Genomic DNA, 12,973 nt, shown 5'->3' with positions numbered 1-12,973 from the left:
TTGTTTTCGGAATGTCCGAACAAAGTCCGGCCGTGTGTACTGGGCATAAGCCTACAGTCCGAAGTCGCCAAGCGAACATCTAGTTACACCCACCGAAGTCTTGCATTTCACACTTATTTTTACCACTAAACTGAGCTTATATCGTGAAATACAATATTTAGAACTCAGTGACGCTGTTTTGATGTTGAATTTTAGAAGCAGCGGGAGCCTACTTATCTCACACTTTTGCTAATCTGACGGAACACCACTGCTTTTAAAAATCAACATCAAAACAGTGTCACGGACTTCTAAATCCTGTATGTGATGATATAAGCTCAGTTTAGTGGTAAAAATAAGTGTGAAATGCAAGACATCTGTGGGTGTAACAAGATGTCTGCTTGGCGACTTCAGACTGTTGGCTTAGTGCGGCTGGGTGCGGGGTGTACCTAAATAGCCGCAACGGAACGTCACTTCCGTTACAAGTTTTGACGGTCGCCTAATCTGATGGAACACAGGTTCTGTGAAATGTGTGACACAGCAGTGCTGATTAAAAGGACACAGTGAATGTGTGTCACAGAAACTGAATTTAAATATGTGAGGATCATCACAATGTAAGTTTACACATTTTAAGATCATTCTGATTAATAGTGGGCTAAAAATAATTGAAATACAATGTGGAAATAAATTTTATGTTTTGACCATAGATACACTCTAATGTACTCATTTGATAAATATGAAAAATTATTTGTTATTTCTCTTTAAGGCGCCTTTCACACGGATGGCTATTCTGCCGCAGTTAAAAGCTTGTTTTTTTTCTGTGAAATTCAAGACACCAGGCACTGCGATCAGTTGCATTTGTACAGTGCGATTAGCTGCGGTTGCGTTTAGCTGCAGTTTGCCATTTCCATAGCAACCCGACAGGGTACCGACTCATATTGAACGGGGATCCGACTTGGATCCCCGCCAATACCAGGCACTGTGTTTGGTATGAATCTTGAGGGGGAACTCCACGCCAAATTTTAAATAAAAAACCGGCATGGGTTCCCCTCCAAGAGCATACCAGGCCCTTCGGTCTGGTATGGATTCCAAGGGGCACCCCCTACGCCGAAAAAACTCCTCCCCAAATCGATACCAGACCTTTATCCGAGCACGCAGCCTGGTCAGTCAGGAAAGGGGGTGGGGACGAGTGAGCGCCCCCCCCTCCTGAACTGTACCAGGCCGCATGCCTTCAACGTGGGGGGGTTGGTGCTTTGGGGCAAGGGGGGGCGCCCTGTCCCCATGTTGATGAGGACAAGGGCCTCTTCCCGACAACCCTGGCCTTGGTTGTCGGGGTCTGCGGGCGGGGGGCTTATCGGAATCCGGGAGCCCCCTTTAACAAGGGGGCCCCCAGATCCCGGCCCCTCACCCTATGTGAATGAGTATGGGGTACATGGTACCCCTACCCATTCATTTGGGGAAAAAAAGTGTCAATAAAAAAGACAGACTGGACAGGTTTTAAAAGTAATTTATTAGGCAGCTCTGGGGGTCTTCTTCCGACTTCTCTCAGGCCTCTTCTCCCTCTCTTTCCGGTGTCGTCTCTGCGCTCTCTGGTTCTTCTCTAGTGCCTTCTTCCTTCTGCCGGGCTCCTCCCCTATCTTTTGCTCTTTTGCCACTCTTTTGCTAGCAGAGGAGCCCGGTCTTTTGAGACGTCTTCTTCCCTCTTCTCTTCCAGAGATGTTGACACGACGCTCCCTCTCGCTGTAATGCCGTGAGCGAGGTCCGCAACCAATTATATAGGCATGGGGCGTGGCCACCGGGTGTTGTCACCCGGTGACCCCGCCCCCTTATGACGTCACAGTCCCATCATGCCCCGGGGCTGTGACGTCATAAGAGGGCGGGGTCACCGGGTGACATCACCCGGTGGCCACGCCCCATGCCTATATAATTGGTTGCGGACCTCGCTCACGGCATTACAGCGAGAGGGAGCGTCGTGTCAACATCTCTGGAAGAGAAGAGGGAAGAAGACGTCTCAAAAGACCGGGCTCCTCTGCTAGCAAAAGAGTGGCAAAAGAGCAGAAGATAGCGGAGGAGCCCTGTAGAAGATAAGCCCCCCCGCCTGCAGACCCCGACAACCAACGGCCAGGGTTGTCGGGAAGAGGCCCTTATCCTCATTGACATGGGGACAAGGTGCTTTGGGGTGGGGGACCCCTCAAAATTCATACCAAACACAGTGCCTGGTATTGGCGGGGATCCAAGTCGGATCCCCATGCTGCTTGTCGCTCATTGGGAAAGGAAAAAACATTTTTCCTTTCCCGAAGAGCGAGCCAGCTCGGTGCTGATATCCGCAGCTGACACAGTGCACTGCGATTACCTGCGGTTATGTGCGGATAGCTGCGCTCCTGGACGCAGTCAATTCTATTTTTTCTATTCGCACGGAACCGCATGTAACTAAATCGCAGCTAAACACAGTGTGTGTGAATGGGGTCATAGGAAAGCATTGTGTGCTTTTAGCTGCGGTAGAAAACTAGAAAATCCGCAGCTAAAAGCACCATTCTATCCATCCATGTGAAAGGGGCCTTAGGTAGAGTAGTCCTTTAACAACAAAATATGATAACTGAAAGCAGGGAGATTGGATTTTTCACTGAAATGGCTACAGTAAAATGAACTTTGATTGCTATGGGATGTTACATTAGGTACTGTAAATCATCATTGTGCTTGCACCTAATAAATAATACTGTGGGAGGCCTTAAAGTGTTACTAAACCCACAACAGTAAAATCAGTCTGTATATGCAGTAATGCATGCTTGTTATACTCTCTGTGGAACCTAAGGGGTTAATCCTCCACATTGTGTAAAAAGGGTGTTTGATCCTGTCTTCTCTGATCCTCCCTTTCTTCCACAGTCCTAAATCTATCTGCTGATAGAACAGAGCCTTGGAGACAAGCCGCACATGCTCAGTTTGCTAGAGAGTTTTTTTTTTCTTGGGAGAGTGCATGTGATCAGCACAGGGCCAATCAGCACTGTCCAGACAGAGGGTCAGGGGTCCTGCAGCCTCATATGACAATCAGGGGCGAATGAAATCTCCTCCTACAAGCTTTAACCAGACACTGAGAAGTCACAAGACTGCTCTAACTGCTGATGAGAAAAGATATTTAGCATTTTATATTTACTAAAATAATTGCATTCTTCATGTTCAGTGTACTGTGGGAGACCAGATATAGTGAATGGAGGGTCCTGGGTTTAGTAACACTTTAACCCCTTCCCAACCAGCCGCGGCAGTTATACTGCAGCAGGTTGGCTCCCCTGGGTGAACGGACGTAGCTGTACCACTAGGGGGCGGCTCGACACCAGAGCTGATGCGCGTGCCCGCCGGTCGCGATGACCCCTTGATCGCCCCCTATTGTTAACCCCTTCCCTGCCAATGACATTTACACAGTAATCAGTGCATTTTTATAGCACTGATCGCTGTATAAATGCCAATGGTCCCAAAAATGTGTCATAAGTGTCTCATCTGTCCGCCATAATGTTGCAGTCCCGATAAAAAAAAAAAAAAAAAAAAAAAAATCGCTGATCACCGCCATTGCTAGTAAAAAAATAATAATAATAAAAATGCCATAAATCTTTCCCCTATTTTGTAGACACTATAAGTTTTGCGCAAACCAATCAATATACGCTTATTGCGATTTTTATTACAATAAATATGTAGAAGAATACATATTGTCCTAAACTGAGGAAAAAAAAATAGCTTTTTCTAAAAAAAATTGGGGATATTTATTATAGCAAAAAGTACAAAATATTTTGTTTTGTTTTTTTCAAAATGGTCGGTCTTTTTTTGTTTATAGTGCAAAAAATAAAAAACGCAGACATGATCAAATGCCATTGGCTGGTCATTGAGCAGCCAAATCTTCTGGGGCTGAACTGATTAAAGAACATCTGTACTTTATATGGGCCCACTCTTTCCACCCAGCTGCTCCATTCATAGAAACCATACTACAGCTACTATGAATGAAAGATCTATGAATGGACAGGGCAGAGCTATCAATCATCCACCCATCCTCTATTCATAGATCCTGCTGCAGTACGGCTTCCATGAATGGAGGAGCTGGGCAGAAAAGGCAGGCATAGTCAGGCTTTCTTGATGAGAGCCTGTGACAGCCTGTTAGTTGTAATAACCATAGGCGTTCGCACAGGGTGTGCCAGGTGTGCCTGGGCACACCCTAATCGCCTTGTGTGGTGCATATTCCCCCGTTTAGACCACTGATATTTCATCCACAAAACAAAATGTTACAAAATACATTAATTGATTTAAAAAAAAAATAGAACTAATGACACTGTCCACTGCCCTACTGACACCATCAGTACATATACACATGCATATGTATTTGAGCTTTGGGGTGCACACCCTAATGCAAGAGACTGCACACACCTATGGTAATAACCACCGCCGCACAGGCAGATTACGGCAAATCTCGGAGGTAGGTGGAAGGATGGAGGAGCATTTTCACTGACTAAAGAGATTGAATCAGCACAAGGGACACATCCTAATGACTGTGTGGTTTGTCCTTTGTGCCGCATTTTCTGTTTCCAATTTTGGCTGCACTTAGGCTTTAATTTCTGTGGCTGAATGGAGCAGAAGGGGGAGAAAAGGAAAGAACCAATTAAAGCAAATCATGCTTTGCTTTGAATGGGAAAAGAAAATGTGTGCTTTACTTTGAAAACATTACCAAAAATATTTCACACAGTGGTATAATTATGCCTGTGTAACTAAATAAAATGTGCACCCATATATTATTCCAGTGCTTGCATACATTTCAGAGAAGCTAACAGTGCAGACTCCAAATAAGCATTATCGAGAAGAAGCTGGAAGCTGGCTCCTTTGAATTGTAGCTCTGCCTCTGCAAGCAGGTTAGAATAAAATAGAAGGTGAAGTGTATGTGTGGTCAAATCAAAACTCTATATATAGTAGTCTGCCCACGCATGCACATTGTCCTGTTATTTATCTACAGAACACCATTAAAAGTAAAAGATATCTTGTGATCCTGCTAGAAATACTAGCAGTACCTAACTTCTCTTTGTGGACTATTAACACTGGCCCTGCTGAAAAGGTAAGTAGTGTGGTGAGCACTCAGCATGGTTTGCGAAGCTCATGGCTTGACTACTAGACAGGTGGTGACATTACCCAAGTTGGTATGGTACCCTCTGCTCATCTATACAACTCCAATGCTCATTCAAGTGTGAGGCTGGGTTCACACTGCAGTACGGAGCGGCTCACAGCAGGGGACCAGTTAGGGTTGCCACCTTTTCTTCAAACCCGAACACTTTTTTTTGTTGTATAAACGATACATATGTTTTGCTATTGAATAATATTTCTAATCATAAGAAGTTAATAACAAGAGTCCCCCTTTACATCAGAGTCCACAGAGTTCCCGTTTTACATCTGAATCCACAGAGTTTCCTTTCACTGTAAGGGGGACTCTGCAGACTCTGATGTAAGGGAGAACTCTGGGAACCCTGATTTCAGGGGGAACCCTGAGAACTCTGATGTATGGAGAGGACTCGGGGATTGGAGTGTGGGAAGACACAGAGGGGTAGGGGTGGGGGGAAGAGGTGCAGATCGAGCCCTCTCTCCTCTACCATCTGTGTTTGGATGGAGGAACTGTTAGTGCTGGCTTTGTGCAGTGTGAAAGAGTGGAACAGACACTCTCAGCTTAGACAACTGCGGCCAGCAACCCTGCTGGGAAGCCATAGTCCAGTCTAAATAATGTGTCCGGGTTTCCAAACCCAAACTGTCCAGGTGAATCCTGAACAGGTGGCAACCCTAGGTCCAGTGCATCCCTGTTCACCATTTCAGGTCCGATTTCAGTCTGAATTTTTGGCTGAATTCGGACCTGAAATGGACCAGAAGACACACAGGACTCCGGTGCAATTCGCACTGGAGCCGCTCTGGAGATGTGTGAACCAGCTCCATTGAGAGCCGGTCACAATCTCCTGACATGCGAATTGAATGCAGGTTTCCCTGCATCCGATTCTCGATAGTGTGAACCCAAAAGTGTAGCTGCCAACTGAAAAGGTGGCACCGAAAAGTCCTATAAAACTGTTGATACGCTTTAGGTAGGGGCAATTATTTAAAGTGGTTGTAAACTCTGGAAAAAAAACAACCTGCAAGACAAAGGCATAATGAGCTAGTATGCATTTTATACTAGCTCATTATGAAATACTCACCATAGAACGATGCTGTTGCGGTGTTCCCCGTACACCACTGACGGGTGACATGTCTCCGCAGTGTTACTTCCGGGTTCGCGGGCTCTGGCGCTGTGATTGGCCAGAGCCGCAATGACGTCACATGCGTGCGGGAGCCACCGGTCACGGCACAGCAGCTGAAGAAACAGCACATACGAGCTGTTTCTTCAGTGCAAGTGCAAGCTTAGGAGAAATTCATGGTACCTACAGGTAAGCCTTGTTATAGAAGATTTACAACCACTTTAAAGACACTTTGAATGCAAATGAGGAACACTGGAGGAAAGCAGATATGGCATTTGTATTTGTATGCAAGGTAACATGCTGCATGTGAAAACTGTTAAAAAGAATTTGTATCTACTTTAAAGCTATATACACATGTGGTTGGGTGCAGTGTGGAGTGGTGGCAATAAATACTTAGAGCCAAGTTGCAAAAATCAGAACTGTATTTGAACTGAAGTTCAGTAATGCATAACAAGCGCGGCGGGAGGATAACCCAACCGGGTGCACTCACAGGATGTTATGCGATGAGTAATAGCATTAGGTCTCAGGTGTGCCAGCAGTGTCTGTCTCGAAGGGCGGAGTGCAGCTTGGCTGGTTCATACCCAAGTGGGGAGGCTTCCAGGAAGGATGGGGTGTCCCTGCATTTTCCCTACTCGCCTGGAACCTCTCCTTGACGCTAAGCACTGTCCCTGACAGGCGGGTGACCTATCCCTACTCTATCAACACGTAGAATGCGCACCAATCCCAGGAGCCAGGGTCTTAAATAGACTCAGCGTAGCCCAAGATGGCCGCCAAAGTCACACGAGATGCCAGCATCCCTTTGAATGCTGCCTCCCTTTGACTGAGGAGATTATACTAGAGCGAGGCTCCTCTTGACATCCTCCTTCACTTGCATTGCCACTATGGATGAGCGCCACCTACAGTGGAGAAAATAACGAACCTGCCTATATACATGCTAGGGTTATATAGCTAATCAAACCTCAATCTTACACAGTAATGTAAAGGGTAATGCATAAAGTGCACTAACCAATAGAAACCTATCATGTGTACCATTTTTATAGATCAGCTGTATCTGTGTAGCTGTAAAACTGTATTGCAACTGATATCTATTTGGTTGCAGTGGGTTACTACTATTTGTAGTACTTAACGGACAATCCATCTGTGTTGGGAGGTCATCTCATCCCTCTTAAAAAGCCCCATACACACTATCAGATTTTCTGCTGATTTTTGTCTTCAGATTTACCAAAACCATGTAGTGCAAGGGCCTGCCTGATTGCATACAAATTGAAACTCCTAAGGTTTGACCTCATATTATATGGTTTTGGTAAATCTGAAGGAAAAAATCTGCAGAAAATCTGATAGTGTGTATGGGGCTTAACAGTCACTTTTTGTTTAATAGGCAAGTGTCATATATTTTAATCTAATTATAGATTCTTTGTTTTTCTAATAATTTAGTTACAGAATTAGGAGTTTTTCAGTCATCAGTCATGGAAACTCCTACAACAAACGCTACATTCACCTATAACAGCATGGACAATACACAGTTACCCCATTCCACAGAAACTGATAAAGACTATAGAGGAATATTCTCTAACAAAATGCATGAAAGAGGCTTAAAACTGCAACAAAAAACATTAGCGAATATAAAAAAACAAAGTGAACAAGAGAAGAAAATTGAAGAAATTGTTCCTGCTGATGAATTGGCAAAGGAATGGTACAGCCAAGACAAATTAACTGTGGGTACGCGAGCTTATCTGCTTGAGAGTATAATGCCCTCTGTTGTTCACGGGGTTGAGGCCATGCTCCAAGAGGTCGACAAAAAAAAAGTTCTTGAAGAGGACTCAGTAAAATTTGATCCAGTTAATTATCTTGGAGAATACCTTATGAGACATAATCCTGGGTTCTTTCCCGGCTCTGAAAAATCTGCTTATGTTCGAGGCCTAAAACAAGTAGTTGCTGATCTGAAAAATAACGTTTTTGACTTAGAATTCAACAGGTAAGCTAAAATGTAGTAAATAGCGTTGACTGTTCAAGGTCCTTGTAGAAGAAGCTGATTAAGTATTCCTTTGAGGTTCATTGTTGTTCTTTTATTGTATGTACATTCTTTCTTATCATGGTGGTACCTTGTGGTTTGCCATGGTGGTTTGTCACAAACACGTGAGGCACCTAAAATCTGTTATGTATGGAAATTGGTGTCCCAACTGATTGGTGTCCTCAGCACCGCTGCAATTACTCGCTATAATATTACCACCAACAATTGACTGAGTTTAATACTATTTTTATACATTCGCAGTGGAAGACAATACCCTTCTCCATGCTAACCATCTGGCCCTCACGTAGTTCCACTTGTTTGTGTTTGATGGGTCTCTTTCTCCTTTTAATACTGATACAAAAGGAATAGGCATGAGACACCAAGAGATAACATACATATATACAGAGGAAGAATATACTGCGCTACCCTAAAGAAAAAACAGCAGCTAACACGGCCAACAAGATATATGCCAAGTAAAAAGAAAACAAAATAAGTGTAGCGCTAAAAGGGTTTTAAAATGTCCAATGTCAAAAATAAAAACAGTAAACCAACAGTTCAAAATGTGGAATATGGGAGGAAATCATCTATATATTATATATATATATATATATAAACACACATTAATCCCAATGATAGGAAGTCCTCAGGAACTGTATGACTTCAAACACAGAGTACATCAATAGGTGTATGACATCTGAAGTGGAGACAGACACACCACCACCAACAATGAAGAGGCTTACCAGATCAAATGGACCCAAAGGGGCATACGCCGAGTTGGGTCAGACAAGGCTTAGGTGGTCAGTGGCTGTAGGTGGCCCGGAGGGGTGATGTTTATGGGATGAACCATAGGTTGCATAATGCAGAATCAGTGGGAGCCCTGAGCGTGTCACTAGCCACGTCGCCTGCCACCAGATGCCATCAGGTGTCCCCAGCGGAGTCCATCCTTACATCAGGTGCCCCCAGCGGAGTCCGTCCTTACATCAGGTGCCCTTAGCGGAGTCCGTCCTTACATCAGGTGCCCCCAGCGGAGTCCGTCCTTACATGCAGCCTTTTTGCTCTCCTTTTTGCTCTTTTTGCCAAGAGCCTGGGATACTCAGACAACTTCTGTGTAGGAGAGCAAAAAGGCTGCACTGATTGACTGCACAGGGCTCCCACTGATTCTGCATTATGCAACCTATGGTTCATCCCATAAACATCACCCCTCCGGGCCACCTACAGCCACTGACCACCTAAGCGTTGTCTGACCCAACTCGGCGTATGCCCCTTTGGGTCCATTTGATCTGGTAAGCCTCTTCATTGTTGGTGGTGGTGTGTCTGTCTCCACTTCAGATGTCATACACCTATTGATGTACTCTGTGTTTGAAGTCATACAGTTTCTGAGGACTTCCTATCATTGGGATTAATGTATATATATATATATATATATATATATATATATATATAATTTCCTCCCATATTCCACATTTTGAACTGTTGGTTTACTTTTTTTATTTTTGACATTGGACATTTTAAAACCCTTTTAGCGCTACACTTATTTTGTTTTCAACATACATATATACAAATTACTCAGTTAACATATTATTCATAAAATTGCCTAATGATGAAGCCACACGTAATATAGCTTATTCAGCCAGCACTTCCCACCTACACCTCACTCCAATGTGTTTCACCTATACAAGGTGAATCATATGGGTGAAACGTGTTAGATGGGGCAGTTTGTAGATAGGGCCCCTCTGTGTGTTTGTGCTGCTGATTAAATTGTATCACATGCAGCATAATCAGTGTACAACTCAGTATCTGGTTGTGATGGTGGGACAGAGCAGAGACAGGCTCTCTTGATCACCTATTTTGCTCAAGACTGCAAAGGATTGATGGGTATGGAGCAGTACTTCTTTTTGGGAGACTAGAAAAATTGCATAGGTGCACATTTACTAAAAAATCTCCAATAGAGATGTGCACAATGGAAAAATTTGTTTCATTTCTAATTCGTTCATTAAGCTAATAATTTATTCTCGTCATATTCGTTATGTTAGAATGATTTGTTTTGGAAGTTAGTTTTGTATATTCAGATTCAATTAGTATAATTGTTTTGTTTTGCAAATCGATTCAAATTTGAGAAGACACCTATTTTCGTTCTATTTTATTCTATTCTATGCTATTCTTTTCCATTCTATTCTTTTACTTTCTATTCTATTAATTTTCTATTCTATTCTGTTTTAATTTTTTATTTTATATTCTTTTCTGTTTTATTCTATTGTGTTCTTTTATTTTCTATTATATTGTATGCTGTTCTATTTTATTCTATTCTATTTTTTCTATGCTATTATATTCTGTTTATTTCAATTCTATTCTATTCTATTACATTCTATTTCTTTTATATATTTCTATTCTATATTTTTCTATTCTATTCTATTCTATTCTATAAAGCAGCCTAAATAGGATTCATCATCTTATTTCACTTTTATACATTAGTGGGGATTATTTACGAAAGGCAAATCCACTTTGCACTACAAGTGCAAACTACAAGTACAAGTGCACTTCAAATTGCACTGAAAGTGCACTTGGAAGTAAAGTCGCTGTAGATCCGAGGGGGACATGCAAGGATAATAAAAAACAGCATTTTAGCTCAAAAATGATTGGATAATAAAATTAGCAGAGCTTCCCCTCATTTCAGATCTACCCCTTAGATTTACAGCGACTGCACTTCCAAGTGCACTTTCAGTGCAATTTCAAGTGCACTTTGCACTTGTAGTTTGCACTTGTAGTGCAAAGTAGATTTGCCTTTCGTAAATAACCCCCAATGCATCTATTGCAATATGTTTCCATTTCGAGTTTGAATTCTGATAATTTGTTATTTCACTATGTCATTTCGTTTCGTTATAATTTATTTGGGATTCAATGAAATTCATTACTTTTGTGATACTTTGACCGAATTTTGATTCGTAACGCAACAAATCGCACATGTCTAATCTCTAAGCCACCTACCCCCAGCCCTCCTTTTCTGAACTGTGCCAACCCCTCACCCCAGCTGCTTATTAGTTGTAAGTGCAGTTTAGTTTAGGGGGCTGTAGGGTGCAGGTTAGCAAATGAGTACTGAAAGGCACAACTGTACTTTTAAGTAAGACTTTAGAAAAAAATATGCTGCCATCTTTGCTGACCTCCTTTAAAAAAATTCTATACATACATGGATGTTTATTTCTAGTAACAGATTAACTTGATTATTAAACTGATGACTTTTCAGTTTACTGAGAATGCTTGGTTAATCAGAATATATCATATCCAGTGGCTATCATGGTTATACATTGCTTCCCAGGAATCCATATAGTATCTTATGTATCTACGGTTCATCAGAAAGACTGTTGCACTGAGAATCGGGTATCTTAAAATTGTAAAATTTGGATATAACTTCGCTCCCATTACCAGTCACATTGGCGATCAGGAAAATTGAAAAAAGTGAATCTCCCTAGAGGGGACACAGACAGAAATAAAGAACAGATGGATTATCTGTTAAAAAAAAAAACAGACAGGGGTTCTATCTTCTCACTACTCCATCCAATAATAATAATAATAATAATAATAATAATAAAAAAAAGTTTTGCCTTTAGTTATAGTTTAAGTCAAGATCTGATATTTTACCATTATCATCTATTTGTAGATTACAGTGAATGTTTAGAGAACTTTCCTTTTTAAACTTGTGCACTTCACTTGCAGTGCTTTTCAGGCTGGCTTCAGTAACATGCAATAAAAAGGTGAGATTTACCATGTGTTACGGCAGTGCATGGTAATGAATAAAGTACAGTGCAATGCCTTTCAATGTGAATTCGTTTTTTAGCACACCACAACGCACAAATGGGAATCATCCTTGTGTTGTGCAGTGCCCTAAGTCTGGGTTCACACATATGTGGCCGTGGTTTCAGTGTGGGTGTCTGGTGCGGTTCTGATCACCGGTCCAGGTGCGATTCAGGTGCAAATTTTTACCTGAAATCGCAGGTGAACTGGACCCAAAAATCGCATAGGACACTTTTTAAAACTGCACCACGGCCGACAGGTATGAACCGGCTCCATTGAAAGCAGGTCCGATTCACATGTTATGCAAGTTGGATGTGGTTAAAAACGCATCCAATTCACATATATGTGAACCGAGCCTTAAAGTGGAATTAAACCTCCGCCAATTTTTTCTTTTTATTGGGCCCCAGGAGCTGTTCGCCCATAAATGTGCTAGTATGCACAGAATCTAAGCATATTATGGAAGACTTACCTGTCAAGCAAACCCCTCCAGCAATGCTCTGGCAGCACTCCTGCTGGACACAGGTGCTGTAATCTTCTCCCTGTCATCCTTCTGGATTCAAAAACCTTAGCCGTTTGGTTTGCCAGGCCCCGCTGCCATTGCAAATTGAGGTCTGGTTCACACCACAAAAACGCACTCCAGAGCCGTTCCGGATGCTTTTCTGCATACACATTTTTAACATGTTTTTGATGCATTCCAGATTCTTTTTTTATTCTTTTTTTCCTGTTTTTTTACACTATACTGGGGTATGGTGCATTTTGATGCGTTCCAGTGCGTTTTTTTAATGTGTTTTACCATGTTCCAGTGCAGAAAAAATGCATGCAGCATGTTCTACTTTTTTTTTTTTTTTCTGGAACTGGACTGCCCTTTGGGTTGCCACCTCATCCCTTTAAACCTGAACACATGTTAATTACACAGGTTCTGTGATTGATTAAGGTGGTAATTATACTCACTTGG

General features: G+C 42.4%; 1 protein-coding gene across 1 annotated transcript in view; it reads left to right on the top strand.

Moving 5' to 3' along the window:
- Positions 1-12,973, top strand: part of EFCAB5 (EF-hand calcium binding domain 5) — a 90,425-nt gene that overhangs the window by 2,134 nt on the left and 75,318 nt on the right. Inside the window, exon 2 of the mRNA XM_073616850.1 lies at positions 7,653-8,193. Within this exon, the coding sequence (XP_073472951.1) occupies positions 7,685-8,193 (509 nt within the window). The 5' untranslated portion in view covers positions 7,653-7,684. The remainder of the gene's footprint in view (positions 1-7,652; positions 8,194-12,973) is intronic.

Source organism: Aquarana catesbeiana, linkage group LG02, assembly GCF_042186555.1.
Source record: "Aquarana catesbeiana isolate 2022-GZ linkage group LG02, ASM4218655v1, whole genome shotgun sequence".
Classification (NCBI taxonomy): domain Eukaryota; kingdom Metazoa; phylum Chordata; class Amphibia; order Anura; family Ranidae; genus Aquarana; species Aquarana catesbeiana.
This window is presented reverse-complemented; position numbering and strand designations above follow the sequence as displayed.